This window comes from Coloeus monedula (assembly GCF_965178545.1).
Source record: "Coloeus monedula genome assembly, chromosome: 1".
Classification (NCBI taxonomy): domain Eukaryota; kingdom Metazoa; phylum Chordata; class Aves; order Passeriformes; family Corvidae; genus Coloeus; species Coloeus monedula.
The window spans coordinates 54,642,276-54,662,367 of NC_138781.1; the positions used below are offsets into that span (position 1 = coordinate 54,642,276).

At 40.2% G+C, this 20,092-nt stretch overlaps 1 protein-coding gene across 2 annotated transcripts in view; it reads right to left on the minus strand.

Moving 5' to 3' along the window:
* Positions 1-19,502, minus strand: part of SUGCT (succinyl-CoA:glutarate-CoA transferase) — a gene marked incomplete at its 5' end in the record, with an annotated part of 342,330 nt that extends 322,828 nt beyond the window's left edge. The window contains 6 exons of one of the 2 annotated variants that reach the window (XM_082285668.1): positions 3,870-3,990; positions 7,472-7,522; positions 8,309-8,394; positions 13,071-13,144; positions 13,242-13,293; positions 19,372-19,502. In XM_082285668.1, coding sequence (XP_082141794.1) covers positions 3,870-3,990; positions 7,472-7,522; positions 8,309-8,394; positions 13,071-13,119 — 307 coding nt within the window. Of the gene's footprint in view, positions 1-3,869; positions 3,991-7,471; positions 7,523-8,308; positions 8,395-13,070; positions 13,145-13,241; positions 13,294-18,295; positions 18,456-19,371 lie in introns of those variants that run through there. The other variant, XM_082285667.1, reaches the window with a different exon arrangement.
* Between the last annotated feature and the right edge of the window lie 590 nt (positions 19,503-20,092).

Below are 20,092 nucleotides of genomic sequence, written 5' to 3' on the forward strand. Positions count from 1 at the left end.
CAGCCTCCTCCTGTGCCTTTATGATTTCCTTCTTGAAGTATGTCCAGCCTTTCTGGACCCCTTTGTTTCTAAGGGCTGTTTCCCAAGGAACTCTCTGAACAAGTGTCCTGAGTAGGCCAAAGTCCATCCTCCCAAAGTCGAAGGCAGACGTTTTGCTTCCCCCTTCCTTACTTCACCAAGAATTGATTACTCTATCATTTCATGGTCACTGTGCCAAAGATGTCATCTGACCACCACATTTCCCACCAGCCCTTCTCTGTAAACAGCAGGTCCAGCAGGGCACCCCCCTTGTTAAACTCACTTACCAGCTGTGTCAGAAAGTTGTCTTCCACACACTCCAGGAACCTCCTAGACAGCCTCCTCTCCACTGTGTTGAGTTTCCAGCAGACATCCCACAAGTTAATGTCTCCCACAAGAACAAGGGCTAGCAATTGTGAAACATCAGCCAAGTGCTTACAGAATAGTTCATCCATCCCTTCATCCTGGTTGGGCTGTCTATAACAGACTCTCATCAGGATGTCTGCCTTGTTGGCCTTCCCCCTGATAGATAGATACTCAACCTTGTCATCATTATCCTTGAGCTCTATACAGTTGAAACACTCCCTAATGTACAGAGCCCCCCCATCACCTCTCCCTCCTCACTTGTCCCTCCTGAAGTGCTTGTAGCCACCTATTGCAGCACTCCACTTACATGCCTCATCCCATTTCATTTCCATGATGGCAACAATATCATAGCTTTCCTGCTGCACAATGGCCTCCAGCTCCTCCTGCTTGTTACTGATACTGATATAGATGCACTTTAGTTAGGCTATCAATTTCACCCCCGACACAGGCATGCCACCCCAGGGTTATGTCTAGCAAGTCTGGTCTTACTTGCTTCCCCCTTCCAACCAAGTTTAAAGCCCTCTCAATCATCCCTGCCAACTCATGGGCCTAGAATTCTTTTCACCCTTTTAGACAGGCAAGCCTTATTTGCCTGCAGCCAGCCTAGTGCTGTATAAACTATCCCATAATGGAAAAAGCCAAAATTGCACCAATGGCACCAGCCTTTAACCCATGTGTTGATCAGGGTTCTCCTGTTTCTTTCATCATTCTTCCCTGCTACCAGAAGCATTGCGTGAAACACCACCTGTGCCCTTGTCACTTCAACCAGTCATCCCAGTGCCCCGAAGTCTTTTTTGATTGCCCTAGGAGTTGTCACTGCTGACCTTCACACCCAGAATTAGGTAATAATCAGAGGGCTGAATCAGTCCAAGGAGGCTTCTAGTAATATCTCTCTTACTTAGGTCCCAAGGAGGCAGCAGATTTCCCTGTGGGATGGGGCCAGTCAGTATACAGGACCCTCAGTTCCCCTCAGAAGGGAGTCACCTACAACAATCACCTGTCCTTTTCTTACAGCTGTAGTTGTAATGTGTCTGGCTGACTGACTTGCCTTGGATAGACCTTCACCTTCATTATCATTTGCCTGACCCTGGATCCCAGAGCCTCATACCTATTCCCACCTCTCTTCCAAAAAAAAAAAAACAAAACAAAAAAACAAAAACAAAACAAAAACAAAACAAAACAAAACAAAACAAAAAACCACAAAAAAAAAACACACAAAAAAAAAATCCCCAAGCATGCTTGAATGCAGCAAAGTCAACCAGAGCACAAAACAGTTAGGAATTGTAATCTCTAGAAGCACATCACAGAAATTTTAGAAATCAATCAGGAATTCTTCTTAAATTGGTTTTCTGCCTGATTGTGTCAAAAAACCCTTCTTGTGTACCACCATCAAGCTCCCTTTGTCACAGATGTATACTTGGTCCTAGTCTGGTTGCTTCTTTTAATATGCTTAGATTGAGGCTTTAGTATTTCCTGTCTTAACTCAATGGATTTATGAGCTGACTTTTTTTTTTAAGGGCACTGGCACTCACATCTTTATTCCTAAAAGATATCCTTAAATACAATATCCTTAAATAGATATTGCTTATCACCTATTGAGTATCCACGACTTAAACAACCATAATTAAAGATTCCAAGTTGCTTTATGGATGGCTGACAAACATCACTTAGCCCTTACGTCCCAAACAATTTCAACTTCAAGTTGTCATAGTCCATGAATAATGCTTATGTGTTTTCCATTATAGAACATAACTATAAGTATACACAAAGCTCTCAACAGCAAGATTATGTGATTTTTGTCCAACTTGTCTTTCAAGCAGTGAAAGCAGAGGCAAGTGACCTAGAAGTATAGAGGTGCTGTTTGATCATACAAGAATATGGTTAGAAAAGCACAGGCTGACCTGGAGTTGAATTTGGCAAAAGACACGAAAGGCAACACGAAAGGATTCTGCAAGCAAATGAGCAGCAGAAGGAAGACTAGGGAAGACATGAACCTACGGCAAAATGAACAAAGGCATGAAGGTGGATGCATTTAATGTTTTTTTGCCTCAGTATTTACCAAAAAAATATGGCTCTCAGGAGTCCTAGGTCCCTGAGACTAGAGGGAAAGTCTGCAGCAAGGAAGAGTTACACTCAGTTGAGGGAGCACTTAGAACATATAAAAGCATGCATCCTTTTAGCAGAAGACAACAGTATTTTGTTGTGCACTGGGAAGAGTATCAAGCAGGCCAACAGGGTAGATCCTTCCCCTCTTCTCAGCACTGTTGAGGCCATGTCTGTAGTCCTGTGCTCAGGTCTGGGCTACCCAGTACAAGGCAGACATGAACTTATTGAGGCAAGCACAGAGTCACAAAGTTGATTAAGAGACCAAAGCATCTGACACATAATGAGAGGGAGTTGTACCTCACACAGATTGTTTGGCTGTAATTTTAATTATTTTTTTATCATTATGGGTACAGCAACTAAACAAAAAAGCAAACAAAAAAAATGCAAACCCACTTGACAAATTCCAGTTGTGAGATTACATGCACAAGCAAATGTAAAAAACATTGTAGTAACTAGCCACTGACCAACCTAAATAGGTATTTAAACAAAGATTCCCAGCAAGTCCTGAATAGAATTGTCTTTCTGCTCTTGACATTTTCAGACATTTGCCACACAAATATGATAAATATATCACAAGAGACTAAAAAGCTATTTGATTTCTATTAAATGATGCCCATACCCAGTAACTAAAAAGCCAAAGCCATTTATTCTTCAGAAATTTAGAGGCAAAACAGGTTTGTAACTAAGATTTTAAACCCAACTAAAAATATCTGTAACTTCTGCTGTAATTTAATTGCATATTAATATTAGACTTTTCATTTTAGTGCTTGATTAAGATTTTGGGGGGTGGTTTTTTGTTTGAATTTTTTTAAGCAGTTTTTCAGACTTAAAATTATATTTATATGAATATCAGGAGCTGCATACATATGTCTACTTTCTTTTCATTCTTCCCTGCTTTTATAAAGTACATACAACTCTTCTACTGTTTCAGTTACCAAGCAGTAGACTGTAAAGAAGTCACATAAAGCTTCCATGAACAGGTAACTGCACAATTCTGAAGAGAGAGGTACTTCAGGGCACTAAAAAACACTGAGATTACTAGGTTTAAAACACACAATATGTAAATTGATTCAGTAAAACTGCTGGGAGAGAAAAAAAAAGAAATCTCAGTTTTCAGCTAGTTTAAAGCAGAATGCAAGGAGGCCAGCCCACCCTGGCTCCTTTGAAATCAGTAGGAACATGTCAGGCTGGCATGGTAATGACACTGAACAGCTACTAAGCTGTTGACATGGTTGCTTCCTCACAGCTTTTCTATACCTGTTTTTGAATTGAACTCACTTAAACTTTCAATTTATCTGAACTGACAGATAAATGACTTTTATAACACTTTGACTGAAATAAAGAAAATAATGAACAAAAAAGAATTGAAAATAAAGTACCTGTTATTGAACAGTACACTATATGAGGTGCAATCTTTTTAATGTCTTCATAACCTAGACCCATTTCAGCCAGCTTTCCAGGGACAAAGTTTTCCACAAAAACATCAGATGCTGCTGCAAGCTTTAGAAAAGAAAAGAATGAATAAAATCTGTTAATTAGCTCCCAAAAGTAGAATAAATTCCCATGTAACTTAATTTTAAAATCTTGCTAATCAAAATGGCTCCAATCTTCCTGATAAAAGAAAATTGACAAGCCTATAGGGATATTTTTTCGCCTGTTAGACTGTGCACTTCTTCAAACTACATATTAGAGATGCTGCATATCTAGAAAGAAGACTGTCAAAATCCTAAAGTGATTAGACAAAACTGTGATATTATCAGTATCACATCAATTTCCTAAGGCTTGACAATAGTTTACAGAACAATCTTCACATACATTCTTTCTACCTCCTTTTACTCAAGGAAAGTGATATATCTCCATCATTCACATTTTCCCCATATTAGAAATAATTTTTTCAATAGCTTTTCATTTTCAAATCATTTACTACAATTACCATAACAAGGCCATATATCCAACTTCCTACATGTAGAACTAGAATAGGGAGCCCAACAACACTTAAAATTAAAAAGTTAAAATTAAAACTAAGATCTTAAAGTCACATCAAATACAATCATGCTGTCAAGCTCAGCAATATGACTTTTTTCACTGCTTTCAAATGAATGACCTTGTTCAAAAATCTCCTCATGTTGACTAACATATAACCTTGAGCAGCTTTAAATTCCATCCTCTCTTATAAAAGTTATAAGCAGATATACATATGCAAATTTCAATAAGACTAACACAAGTTAACTCCGGAAGCACGAGAACTACATGTTAAAAAAAAAGAGGTATGCCTTGAGGGACTTGTAGGCTTTTTGCCTGGTAAATTGTGTGGGGTGTGTGTGTGAGTGCACAGGAAACTAGGAAATGTTCCCTGACAGGTACACACATTTGTGCACCCATTTTTAAGCATAACTGATATATTAATTGCTTAATGCTTAATTTGCAGCCAATTAAATATGGAGTGTATTAGCCAAGCTTCTACAAACTAGTGTCATCATAACAGAAACCACAATGCCCTTATGAAAAATAAAGTTAAGGAGGTTTTATTTTCTATTTAGATCCATCACAGTTCATACATAAATACTTTTCAAACTGGTAATGCTACAGCATTAGCCTAATTCATGCAAGAGATGAAATTGGTTACAACTTGTGTATTGCTTTCACTGTGATTTCATAATCTATGAAAATTACAGTGATTGGATGGCCTAAAACAATTGAAAGTTGCTGTCCATGTTATATTGAAGAGCTATCATCTCCTACAAGCCACTGAGGACGAAAGCATGACACACAGTACGGTAACATGAAAAGCACCATACTTCTGGACTGGGCAATGTATGTGGAATGACAGCAGTGCTAAGTGAGAATATAATGAGTTGGGCCCAGTTTAGCAGGGTATATACTCTCAGAAAAAGGAGTTTTCATGATACCTTACAAGTGCTGTGCTAGCTCTGCATCTAAAGTTTTCATTGGAAATAGTTTTGAATGCATAAAGGCAGCAGTCTATATATAGCACTGATGCTCACTGAACAACAGTTCTGCCATTGTGGAAAACTAGATACAGAGTCTGATCCAAATAAACTAGATGTTCTTAAAACTCACAGAGATTTTCAGCCTCAATGGGGTTTTAAGTCCATTGTCAACAAAAATTTCATACTTCATGCTCTAAAGTTCCTCTAAACATGGCCTGTATTTTAACATCTAACAGAGCTATACAACACAGACCTGAGTTGGAGTACTATCTATTCAAGAAAGGACACTGATAGGCTCAATATCTATGCCTCAGGAAATAAAAAACAGCACAGTTCATGCCAAAGTAGTCATTAAATTGAATAACAAATAATGATGCTAATAACTTCATAAAGGAAACCACTCATACCTTTTGGAAGTTTTGGTTGGTGTTTTTTTGGTTTGCTGTTGTTTGTTTGGGTATTTTTTTCTGTTTTGTGTGTTTTGGTTTTTACAAGAACTCTACAGAGGAGAATCTGCATACACATACATATAAACAAATATATATATATTGTGTGTATATATATGTGAGTAGTTTGCTTTATCAAGTAAGAGAGCAATGCATGGGACGCATTGACCTATCAGCTAAAAATAGTGGAAGAGAAGAAGTGCCATCAGCTCCCAGCCAATTAAAGTCCCAAGTTCTTCATGAATAAAAAAATAAAGTTCATTAGTTAAGGCTGAGTAATTCACAGGAGAGAGGTATGCTCAAGGTTCTTAAAATGAGTTTCTGACAATAACTGATAAATAATGTTCTAAAGAGATACTACAAAAAGATGTCAGAGCATGGGACTGGCACATATACAATCACTGAAGAGAAAAAAATAATTTTCATTCAGGAAGACATATTTGGAAATATATATATTTCCAAAATATTTGGAAAGTAGTTAACAGTCAGACAAAAACATTAAAAGGGAAGAAAGAGCTACTAGTGACATAGAATAAAGAAATAAAGAAGACACAAGAATAATTCTGTGGAAATCAAGTAAACATGCATGAAAGAATAGACCCTTGAAAAAAATTTTGTAGTGCTGTGCCAAAGGATGAAAAGCAGCTGGGACTCCGGATTAACAGATTTCTTCATCTTAGTTGATACTACTGACTAATTATCAAGTCTATGCTTTTGTCATATACATGAAGACACTCTACTCCTGTTTTTAACATGATTCTAAACTGAGATTTGCCCTCTTCCACCTATACAATATATGTGAGGAAATAAAGTCTATTCTAACCATAATACCTTTGTTAATAAAGGTAAAAAAATTATAACCTTATTACATTTCTTTGTAGCGTTTACACTGGCAACACAACTCGTATTTATGTATGAGTAAGCAATGTCAGAAACACCAATTTATACTTGTCATCAGCTGCTTTAAAGACATGGACACTACTTATCATAGTAACAAATACAATGCTGAACAACGCTCAATCCTACACACATCTGTCCAGATGATAGCATGAGACAACTGAAAACAAAAGCCTGTTATAAATAATTTCCCTTTACACATACTTTTTGACAAAACTCCAAACAGAAGTTTCATTTGAGATGAATAATGGAATGTCAAGACCTCTGCACCAAATGCTTTCAAAATACATCACTCAATATCAAGCAGAATGATGAACAACTCTACAAATAGCATGACAAACAGAGCCTCACCAGTTTTCAGTGTTGTTATATCACAGATAGGGATGGCATCAATTTAAGGAACAGAAAGCTACAGTGGTTATTAAAGCAACTTTAAAAAAGGATAGAAAATATAAGAAATTACTTTGTCACAGAAAGTATCCTCATTTTTACAGTTAGTGTGGTAAACACTTAACAGGTGATGCCATTTTTTCCTCCACCTCATCTATATACTGTAATTTACAAAATGTACTGCATACATAGATCTTTTAAATTATCAAATTAATATTTGAAATGCAGAGTTTAATCCTTATTACTCAGGATCACAACAATACAAAATAGCACACCTCGCATGTTATCAAAACCTACCTCTTTGACGAGCTTTACTCCTTTTGAATCCTTCATGTTGATAGCTATACTCTGGCAATTAAAAAAAATACAACAGTAATTTATGTGAAAAATCATGTGAAAGGGATTACCAGCCTCTTCTAAACATAACCAACAGTCAAATTTCACACTAGAGCTAATTTGGATAAATAAATTTTAACACATAGCCCACCTCCTCCTGCAAAAAAAAAAAAAAATTCTCTCAGGAAAGCAAGCTGAACTATATCTCATTAATGGATCAGACAAGCACCAAAACCAGTCTGACAGATGTGCAGCCTGTTCACTATATATTTACACAGGACCTGCTACTGCAAGTACACAGGGGAACACCAGAAACATTTCTTTCAATGGTAAAAAGCCATTAAACAATTCAAGCATGTCATGAAACTTCACATTAATCCCAAAGTTTCACAAGCTAGATTTAGCCAACCTCACTGTGGTATAATGGCAGCACTCTTCCAGCTCCAGCTGCCAGCTGACACAGGTCAACTGAGCTGATGCACCTAAAAAACCTGATCACTCAAATAAAATAACCCTTACTTTCAGCAGGTTTCATTTTCAGTTAATTTGTGCCAGCAACTGAAGACCAGCAGGAGCACTCTCGCTTTTCCATTTTGCCTCAGCTGCCTACAGCACCATACCAGAGATTTGCAACCCTTTTTGTTCTAAAAACTTATGGGTTTTCTCCTGAAATGTATTCATCATAACTTTAGGTCAATATAAGTATTGCTCCATTATATATGTTAAGAATCAAACTAAGAAGTGTTATATATTCAGTTGTAATTACAGAAAACATGTTCAGTTTCACACCCCATTTACCTTTTTATTTCTATTGACACTGAGAAAATAAACACTTTCTGTCCCAGCAAAAGGCGGACCCCAGGCTCTTGTGTCATCACCAGCTCCTGAAAGAAATACCATCACATATTCATAGTTGTCCAATATCACAGAGCAAACAAATAAAAAGAATAAAAGGCTTTCCTCCAATATCACATTTAAGTAACCTAAGCTTCATCTGGCAGGCGGGACAAATATTAGTTTAACACATATATTTTAGGATGTTTATATCAAAAACCACCTAAAAGTGAATGCAGTTAAGCATAAGTGAACAAAGTTTTCACTAGCACTGGGATTCCATTTAGTCTTTAAAATACTAATACAGCCACACACGACTAGCGTATTTGCAGGGTTTTTTGGTTGTTTTTTACTTGTGGGTTGGAATTTTGGTTGTTTTGTTGGGAAGGCTGGGGAAAGGGGAGTTGGAGGTTTTTTTTGGTAGTTTATTTAACTTAAAGTAGAGATACAATGCAATTCTTTTAGTCAATCCAGAAGAATTTAGTAGAGGCTCTTGCCTGCACCAAGCTATTCCAAAAACACTCCAGACACAACATCAAGATACCACTGATAGGCAACAACTGATTAAGTTGCATGCTGCACAATACCAACAAAAAGAACTTACTATAGCTGGTGCAGTGTCCCACCTCCAGCTCTTCCAGAAATCCTGCCTTAAATGGGCTGCAGACACTGATAGCACTGTATCATTTATGCTTAATTTCCAATTTTTACCTTTTCTTAAACATCATGAGAACTAGCAATCTATTAGAAATAGAATTAAATCTAAATTCAAATTCAGATACAATGACTGTCCTGAGTGTTAGGAAGCATGCGCATTCCTATATCTATTTCAATATCTAGACTTTGTCTACTTGTTAACTTCACATAACTGAAAACATTCTTTAGTGAGGCAACACAAAAGACTGATACTGGCATAGATACAGAAACAAGGTGAAGAACCTTAAGTGTTATATGACGTAGCAGCTACCATAATTATGCTATACACTATAGTAACAAAAAAAGTCTAACCCATTAAAGATCTACAGTGACAGAAGTTATGCAAACATATAAATTACTTATTAACATTTGTACTCTTGAATATCTCAAAAGAAAATTTTGATTCAAGCAGGGTGCTTGAATCAAGCAGGGAGGCAGAGGTAACTTCCTCTCGGTGAGAGTACCATAAGCGATTCAAAGAAACCATTTCAGTAATAATTTCTAGGTAGAACTGTACCAAATCCCTGACCCTAACTAAAAATCCTAACTGTAACCATAAACCTAAACATAACCCTAACCCTAATTCAACCCAAACCATAACCATACCACAAACGATACCACAGCCCAAATCCTAACCCACCCTGAACCAAACGCTAACCCTGACCCTAACACTAACTGCAAACACTACCCCTAAACCAAACCCTAACATTAAACCCAAACCCTAACACCCAAACCATAATCCTAACCGAAACCCTAAGGTAAACCATAATCCAAAACCTACCAGTCACCATACCCTAACCCTCACCCTAAACCTCACACTAACCCTAAGCATAATCCTCCCCCTAACATCCAAACCATAAACCTGACCAATAGGCTCAGCCAAAACTAACAAAACTAACACTAACCCTAACACCTAAACCTAACACCAATCCTAACATTAAACCTAAACCTAAAACTAAACACTAAACTTAATCCTTACCCTAACCCTAACCAAACCCAAAGCGAGACAGTTACATTAAGACAAAACATAACCCTCACACACAAAACTAACCCTAATACTAACCCTAACCCTAATCCCTAAACCTAACCCTAACGCTAACCCTAACCCAAACCCTACCCATAACCCTAACCCAAAACCTGACCCTAACCATATACAAACCCAAACCCTAACACTAATCCCTAACCCTAAACCTACTCCTAAAAAAACCTCAAACCTAACCATAATCCAAGCCCTAAACCTAACATTAACCCGGCCTCTAAAACAACCTTAACACTAAACTTAACGCAAAACCCAACCCTAACCAAAACTCAATCCCAAACCTAACACTAACAATGACCCTAAGCGTAACCCAACAAAAAAATTAAACCGAGGACTAACCCAACCCAAACCCGAACTATAAACCTAGCCCTAACCATAACCCTAAACCTAACCCCTGAACCTAACCCTATCCCTTAACCCTAACCCTAACCCCTAACCCTACCCGAAATCGAAACCTCAACCATGACACTAAACCTACCCGTAACCCAAACCCTAACCCAACCGTAACACTAACCCTAACGCTAACCCTAGACCCAAACCCTAACTCTAACCCAAACCCTACCCATAACCCTAACCCCAACAATAACCCTAACAACCTTAACCCTTACACGAAACCAAACCCCTCATCCTAACCCTAACCCTCAGGCTAGTCCAACCATAACCCTAGCCCTAACCCTAACCATACCGTAACCCTAACCCTAAAACTACCGCAAACCCTAACCCTTAATCGAACCCCAAACCATAACCTTCACCCTTACTCCAACCGTAACGCAAATCTGAACCCTAACCCTAATACTAACCCTAACTACGACTAACCCTAAGTATAAACTTAACACAAACTAGAAATCCAGGCCAAGCCCTTCCACTAACAATAACCCTAACTCCAACTAAACCTTACCCTAACACTGACACAACCCATACCTGTAATCCTAACCCAAAACCACCCCTAATATTAATCCCTAATCATTAACCCTAACCCAAACACTACCCGTAATCGAAACCCCAACCCTGACACTAACACTAACCCAAGCCAAAACCCTGACCCCAACCCTAATCCCAACCCTGACCAAAACCCTAAACCTAAACCCTAACCCTAACCCTAACCATAACCCTAACCCTAATCCTAACACACCCAAACCCTAACCAGAACCCTAACCAGAACCCTAACCCCTAGCTGTAACCATGACCCTGGCCCTGACCCTAACACTAACCCTGACCCTAACCCTAAACCACAACCTAAAATGTAACTCTAATCCTAACCCTGACCCTAACCTAACCCTAACCCCCTAACCCAATCCCAAACCCAACCCCAACACTTTACACCTAACCCCAGCCCTAACCCAATCCCTAACCCAGTCTCTAGTGGGGCTACTGTTCTGTTTAGATGAATACTCCTGTGAAAGTTGACATCCTCGCACAGAAAGGGAGGATTACTCACATTCTAAAATGTTTGACATTTAGAATTCTGAAGCTGCCCTTCTCCTTCGATCACAAAAAATGCAAAGCTCCAAACCCATTGCTTCATACTTAATTGCTGGCGTTGCTCCATTCTTACTACCTAGATGTTTGGAATACAACCAGTGTCGGTCTAATCTGACATTACAGAATTGATGTACCTTTGTGTTGGGGAAGATGAAACAGGAAAGCCTTATAAATATGATTGCCTGACAAAAGATTTTGGGAATATGAAAACTACAGGTGACATCGAAATGAAAGCCACTTTTGAAATACCAAGTCTTAGTTACTGAACAACTGGAAAACAATGGCCGACTGAAGGTAATCCCCTCTTGATTGAACAATACCCTCTGCTTGCAGGCAGGTCCAAGGGTCAGAGCAGACCCTACTAGCTCAGCAGAAGGGGTCCAAAGAGTAGTTTTTAGAAGTTAAGATGTAACACTCTATGGTAATATAAGAACTCTTATAGGCTGTACGTAAATGCTATAGGATTTGTATCTTGTATTAGATTGGTTAGTGACAATTAGAATATTCAGTACAGAAGATGATTTATTGTATTGTAACCAAGACTACTTCTATTCTCTCACTACTACTTCTACTTCTTCACTCTCATTCCTCTCGCTCTCTCTCCCTCTTTACTTACCCGCTTACTCTCTTGCTCTCTTGGGCCTGCTCAGAGCTGCCAGCTGCAGCTCTAAGCAGTGCCCCTGTACCCACGCCCTTTGCAATAAACCGCATGTTCCAAGATCTGACTTCAGAGATCTCTCGTCACCGTCCGAACCCGCATCGAGCACCCACCAAAGCTCCCACACCTTTGCCTTGTCACAAAAGTGAAAACCTTAATAATAATGGTCAGTAAATAAGGATGACTTATAGATTGATATAGCAAAACCTTTGTCAGACATTCAGTGTTTCATTAAATGTTCAATCATTCAATATTTCCTATTATGAATAAAATATAGAGAATGTAGTATGTTTAGTATCTCAATTTATGTTATAAATTATTATAGACTGTTATGTTATAAAATATAGGGAGTGTAATATTGTTTAGTATCTCAATTATTTTCACCAACTAGTTTCAAAACTAGTAATACCAAAAGAGGGAAACTTAAAATATAGAAACTTAAAGGAAAAAAATACATTACATAATGCACAGCTGCCACGGCATAATTACACACCTCAAATGCATAATGATGCATAAAACTGAGAGGCAAGTGAGGGGACTATTTCTAAAAAAAGACCCAAATGCCATGCAATTTGTTATTCTTCTTATATGGTCTTACAAACTAAAAGGTGTAGATATACCATAAGAATGAAGCATTTTTTACCATTACCCAATCCTTAGCAACTATTTGGATAAGAAGCGCATGTGCTGAGTGGAAGAAGGAAACCATTGTGTTAAGATAAAAATACACAAAATTAAATTAGAAGCTAATTACCCAAAGTCCTTACTTTATATACATATATATATACACACACACACACACATAATACCTAGTTTTTATTATATCTAGAATAAACAAATAAAAATTTTACCTGGTCTTTCCACTTTGATAACTTCAGCCCCTAGATCTCCCAAATTCATTGTGGCAAATGGCCCTGCAAGAACCCTTTAATATTTAAAAAAAAAAAATTGTTTTCTTAGTTTTTCAAGTCAAAATATTTGCATTTAGACACACTGTTACAAATGACAGGCAAAACACAAACCTTGTTAAATCAAGAATTTTCACACCATCCAATGGCTTTACATTACTAGCACCTGACAGGAAACAAAAAACAGTGACTTAGATCTTAAAAAAAAAAACAAAAACACATTGTCTTTATTACAGTCTCTCATCATCCTCCCTCATCTCCCTCCCCCAACAAATGATAATAAAGCTTTCTGAACAAGCTGGTTATTAGGAGTATACTACATTAGTAAAGTCTTTCAAAGTTGGAAAACTTTATGGATGACATTTCACAACCTATTCTAACTCCCCAGCAATTCTACAATAAGGCTACTTTATAGCAATACTTTAGATGTGCCTTCCACAAACAGACAGTTTTTAAAGACTAATCTGATGAAAGATACAACAAAAGTGTTTTAGCAAGCAACATCAGAATGACACAAACTAAAAGTAAGTATAGCGGACCAATGGGAAGCATAGTAGAACTCAGAAAGTGTTTTGACCTGTGTAGACCTATCCATTTGCATCACACACGTACAAAAGGAATATCCCCATTACAAAACTTAAGGCAGAATATACAAGCCAAGGAAATACTTTTTCAATGGCAGCTGCACATGCAAGATAATTATTAGGAAATCACAATGCTTTCTTCCTTTCCCTCACCCTTTCCAACCTGACCAGGTCTAAGAAACAATAGTAATGGCAATAAACATCACAGACAGAGCAAGTAATCTCGCAGTCTAGACCACAGGTTGCCCAGCTGTTTCTTTGGTGGCCTTGCGTTACCTTCCTCTCACTCAGTCTTTAATTGTAGGCTGGAGACAGAAACACTTCATCACTCGGTGTGGACTGTCATTTGGTTACTATTTGGAAGGTGGTCTCATATCACACACAAAACAAAAGCACCTGGCCAGTAACACCACTAAAATTACACATACCAACTTGTGGCAAGCATCTCTTTTTGGCGCTTGTCCCAGTAAGAGAAAGATGTAAAACATGGTGGGGGTGAGGGGGTGGGAATCAAACAAACCACATTCATTCAAAGCCTGCAGGGCAGTGTGGTGCATCTCCCATGTCATGCAGCAGTGCATGGCTGTATCACCTGCTCCATGCTCCCTCCATTAGACCTGAACCACCCTTCAGTCACCCTCATAACTCTCCTTCCTACATATGGGAAGAAGGAGATGTATATCAAGAGAGAGTTTTAAAAAACCTACAGAGAACTGAAGGAGAATTGGAAATTCAAGGCTTCTACTAAAATATTTTCATTAACTGTACTGCTCTCAATGAGGACACTTGCATCCCTGTCATAGGTTAGCAAGCATAGTCCCGGAAGGGACGTCCTTGCTAAGGGGTGCTTACAGTTTCCTCTGGGAACTGATAGAACCTATCAGCTGGCCAGTTTGAATATGGACAATTCTCTAAGCCACTTAAAGTTGTGAACACCTCTGTGATCCACATTTAAGAATAGGCAAACTCCCCCTCCAAGCTCTCTCTCGTTTCCGGCGCTGGCACAGGTGGCTGCGGGCCCCGTGTGGGGGCCAGCGGGCCCGGCCAGGCCCTGCTCGGGCCAGGCTGGGCCAGGCCACGGCCATTCTGGAGCCATGGACCTGTTCCAGCCATGGAACCCCCCCCACTGCCTTGCCGTGAGCAGCCGGAGCGGCTCGGCTCTCCCCCCTCTCCACTGCGATAAGAAACATTCAACATTCCAGCTGCAAAGCTGCAAGGCCGAGGTGAGATTAACCCTTTTACTGCTGTGAAGAGCTGAAAACCTGAGGGAAGAGAGAGAGGAGATGCTTAAAGCTGAAATTCTGTTGTGAAGCTATGATATATCAGAGTATCCTGTTGTAATTTCATGAAGATATGGGGGGTGGAGTGTTCAACTCGTAAGCAGAAGCACCTGCACTGAGATAGGCAGATGCTGACACAGCTGTAATTTCATGAGAAGTTTGGACAGGGAGAGATGGACCAGATGAGGACTTTTGCTCTAAACGGGAAAGGAGAAAACCTCAGTCCCTAGAGATGAACCAGATGAGGACTTTTGCTCCAAACGGGAAAGGAGAAAACCTCAGTACCTAGAGATGCTTCCAGAGATAGTCTTAACGATGAAGATGATGAGGACCCTTTGCTCCCAGGGAAGGAGAAGGGCCTCTGTTTTTGTTTCTGAACAGCTCAACCTTAAAACTGTACCCCAAGAAACTTCAAGAGTGGACCCTCGAAAGCAGTTGCGGGAAAAGCTGCAAGTCGGGGGAAAGGACTCACACGCAGGCAGAGAGACTCCTCTTCCTAAATGGACTGAACAATATTTGGAAGTGGGCGGCTGGCTCGTTGTGATAATGTTTTCATAGCATGAGCAAGAAGAGACTTCTCTTTCTAAATGGACTGAACAAGGTTATTATGGAAGTGGTAAACAGACTGAACATCTTAAGGGTTGTTTTTTCACATTGTCAGTGGGAGAAGGGAGGAAGGTGGGGGGAGGAGGAGAGTTCTGAAGGTGGTATACTTTTTTTTTTTCCTTCCCTCTTTTAGGTCTGTTAATAAACTTTATATTCTTTCAAGTTTGGTGCCTGCTTTGCATTTCTCCTAATTCTTATCTCACAGCAGATAAACAGTAATGAGTATTTTGGAGCAAACCACTACAATCCCATTGTTCATCTTTAAGAAATTTTCCCCCGTTGTTACCAAATACTCCAGGGAGATTTCCATTTAACAGGTTTTGGGCTTTAATACAATATGGAGATCGAGCAGCATGTTGAAAACGTGCACAATGAGAATGGCCATGTGTTTTGCACTTTCAATGCCTTTAGGAAAATCTCAGGCTGCTACTTCTCTTCAGTGCTCCACACCTCTGTTAGTTCCAGATGTTGTGCCAGGAAAACACCACAGACCCTCCAGTGTAACTTTAGTCTTATCAATCTGGGTGCATCATTTGCTCCACAAAAACATTACTCTTTTTACCAAAAATATGTAAAAAGCTTTACTGAAGCTCCCCCAAAATTATAAAGACATAATTTCAGTTAAAAAATGTCCACCTTTCTCTATTATTTCCACACCTTTTAGAGTACTTTATTATTTAATAGCTCATCCATTCTCATCCTGAGTCAATATTTAGGGCTACTCACAGATACACTACCAGAACACTAGGAACTTTTCAGAGCCAACAGGTTCTCTACCTGCAGCCAAGTTGTAGGAATCCATAAAGATATTTCCCAAAAAAGCCTATAAAATGTTAAGATTAGGCTGTAAATATGTATTTATGCATAACTAAAACTGATTAACTCTTACTAATTATCATATCAGTCACATTATGGTATCATCTAAAACTCCGTTCAGGGATTAGGACTCCTCCACAGCTGGAACAGAATAGGAGAGCATAACAGCTTCTCTGAAGACAAACAGACCATTGTGATTTTTGTTCTTTTAATGCTAGTCAATAACAGATGTCCACAATGATGAAGAAATGCAAGAAAGAAGAGAGATCAAGAGTTTGCTTTTGAAAATTGAGGAAATGAATAGTCCTGTTTGTCTCTTCAGAATAGAAGAACATAGATATTCACAATAAAAAAAAAAAAAAAAAAAGTAGGAGCTAGATTTGTATTCCAGTGCGACACTAATTTGCTGAAAAAACTGCAGTAGAAAGCCTTTTGACATCAGAGAAACAGCAGTTCTGGTACATGAATCCTGAATAAGGCAGTGCTATCTACTGTAAGGAACAAAAAGAAACAAAACCACATCATAAACAAACACAAGAGATCAGAATTGATCAGCATTAACTAGAAACATCTCCCGGGTTTTTTCCTTTCATCACTAGCTTCCTAAGCAGGCACATACCCAAAGTTAGACTTTGTTAGAATTCTGACTCAACAGTCTAAATTTTCTAACATGCAAACTCACATTTTCTCTTGTATTTTTGCTTTTATTTATACCAGTAACTTGATGACTGAATGAAAAATCACTCTCCCAGCTCTGACTACATCCTCTGTGTAAACTCTCAATTGCCATGATGCTTGAATTTATTGTGAATTAGACTGTCATATGTATCTTTTATAAATAACTCGATTAAGAATAAATAGACTCACTCACTCTCAATATGATTTACATACTTTAGTTAAGTTCAATAGCTTGACCCAAGGTTGACCTAGCCTAACCATATGAATAACCATATGAATTTCTGTTCCACAAAACAGAAATTAATTCTTGTATCATATTCCAAAAATATTTCCTTTATACTTGTAAGTGACAGAAGAGGACACCTGGAAGAGAGCAAATTAACTTTTGCAACAATGCAAATTAACAGATCCCATTCCAATTACTTTCAATTCCAGAAGACATGACTGCTCAAGTCTATTGTCTCTACTTTGCACAGTTTTTTTACTTTATCCATGCAGTAAGTTATAATCAAGTCCATCAGTACCGCGGACTAATTCACAATCAGTCAGTACACTCCAGCCCAGGACACACTTCGTATGTTCATAGCGGGAGGCAGAACTGCAAACTCCCTCCGATTCTAGTGACGCTAGTAACGCTACTGTTACTATTTTTCTGTTATTTAATAACAGAGAAACTTGAAACCAGAGAACGATCACTTTGTTGCAGCTTGGGTTTATTTAATTTCAATTAAAAAAAAAATTTAAAAGCACAACTGTACGCAGTTACACTTTGGTAACCTTAAAAAAAAAATCAGGCCTGGAACAGGGCATGCCATTAGCCAAGGCTGCCTGGAGTGCCGACACGCTCCGTGTCACAAGCGACGCGGTCCCGCGGGCAGCGCGCACGGCCGCGGTGCAAAGTCCGAGGCCCCCGAGGCTGCCCAGGGGCTGCGCTCCGCACAGAACGGCCGCGCAGGGACCCCTTCGCCACCCCCTCGCAGGAACCTCCCGCAGGTGTTTCACGCCCGCCCCCCACCGAAGCGGCTCCGACCCCCGCCCCAGCCGCACCAACTCCGAGCCCGGCGGGATCACAGGGACAGAGGGGCCCGACGCGGCCAGAAGGGGGGGGGGGGGGGGGGGGGGGGGGAGGAAAGAAGAAGGAGGAGAAGGAGGAGGAGGAGGAGGAGGAGGAGGAGAAGGAGGAGGGCGCGGCACGGCTCGGTACCTGCCGGGGGAGCGCCTCCGCTCCGCGCCCCGCCGCCCCTGCCTGAGGAGGGGGAGGCGGAGGCAGCGCTCAGGGCTCTGGCACTGCCGCCGGCAGCTGCGGGGCTCCTCCAGAGCCCTCCCCAACACCGGCTTCTTCTACCCAGCCCGGCACGCAGCATCCCCGCCACTTGAGACAGCACCGAGCGCTCCGCGCAGGCGCCGCCGCCACCGCCCCCTTCCCCTCGCGCTCCCGGGACAGCCTTGGATCTCTCGGGACGGGGGGCGCGCACGCGCGGACGGCCCCGAGCCCGAGCCCGAGCCCGAGCCCGAGCCCGAGCCCGAGCCCGAGCCCGAGCCCGAGCCCGGTCCCGGCTGACTGCCGTGTTCCCCCTCCGCGGCAGCGGCGGGACGGTGCGCCTCTCGTGTCCTATGAAGAACTCCTGGCTGGACTTCATAAAGCAGGACATTGTTATGAATGTATTGTGATGTTGGCTTTTTTTCATGTTCCTTAATGTTAGAAAAACTTTATCTAGGTTCTGTAATGTAATACATGATACAGAATGTCTATTGTTTCTGTAGTCAATTTAGAAAAGATAGGCAGAGAAAGCCTTCACATTCCTGGAGTATCTTATCAGAGAAGAAGAAGACCCAAAACCAGAGAGAAGAATTTATGGAGGGAGCAGAGAGGGAATGGAGCCAAGGAGGAAGATAAGGCTGATGAGATGATACACAGAAACTCCAAAGAATTTATGAATCATGCATGATTGTGATGAATATGCAATAAGTGACGTACTTTTAAAGAACATCTTTTGGATGTAGAGGTGTGCCTTTGGCTCTGCCAAAGCACCCGGCCATAATACCCTTTTTTGCTACTGTCTCCTAATTGTCCCTTTTATTAAACTTTCCTTAAAACTTTACTAAGAGTGAACCTCGTTTTTCACAAGATGTTTGTGGCAGGAATTCCGCTGTTTGATGGCTGGAAATTTGTACTGCCAGTTCGGTGTACAGACCGTGACATACAACACTGCCAAGGTGGAATAAAAGTAGAATATCACCCGCCCACCACCACCACCCCGAAGAGCTTTCCACACTTACCAAGGTGGGTAGCCACACTGGATGCCAGTACATCTGCTCAGCAGCATGAGGTAGATCCTTCACCTCAGTTCTCCGTCACTGAAGGTGCAATATTACCTACACTGTAAGCTGTATTTTCAGTTGGGCATAGCTATGGAAGGGTTAGCTTGAACTGACCTTTGAGCAACTCTTCGCTGAATGAAGTACCCTCAGACTATTTTTAGTCTGTGTTAGGACAGAGCAGAAGGCTTGTTACAGGAACACCATGGTGTCCTCTTGCCTCTCTAATAGGATTAAAAAGCCTGCACAGAGGTTTGGCATTTATTCATGAGAAATATGTGACGATGAGACAACTGCTGTATCTCAAAAGCAGCCGAAACTTCTGACTGCTTGAAAACGAGCATTGCGAATAGCACAGACTTAAGAAATGTCACATGTCAGTCTCCCTGAATGCTGAGGAAGAACACAGAGAAAACCTACATGACGTATTTGTTGACTGGACATGCTGTGTGTAATCAAAAGTATTACATGGATGCTTAAAGATTTGTGAACAAGAAGAAATTTATCAGCAAAATTACCCTAGTATAACTCAACATGTGCACAACAATATGTATTTCTAATTCATTTGGTGTGAAATGGGTTTAAATTAAACTGTGCTTTTTTGGAATGAGATAGATCAGATCATTTGGTTATTTACATTGATAAACTGTCTTGTGTAGACATGCCATTCCTTGTGTGCACA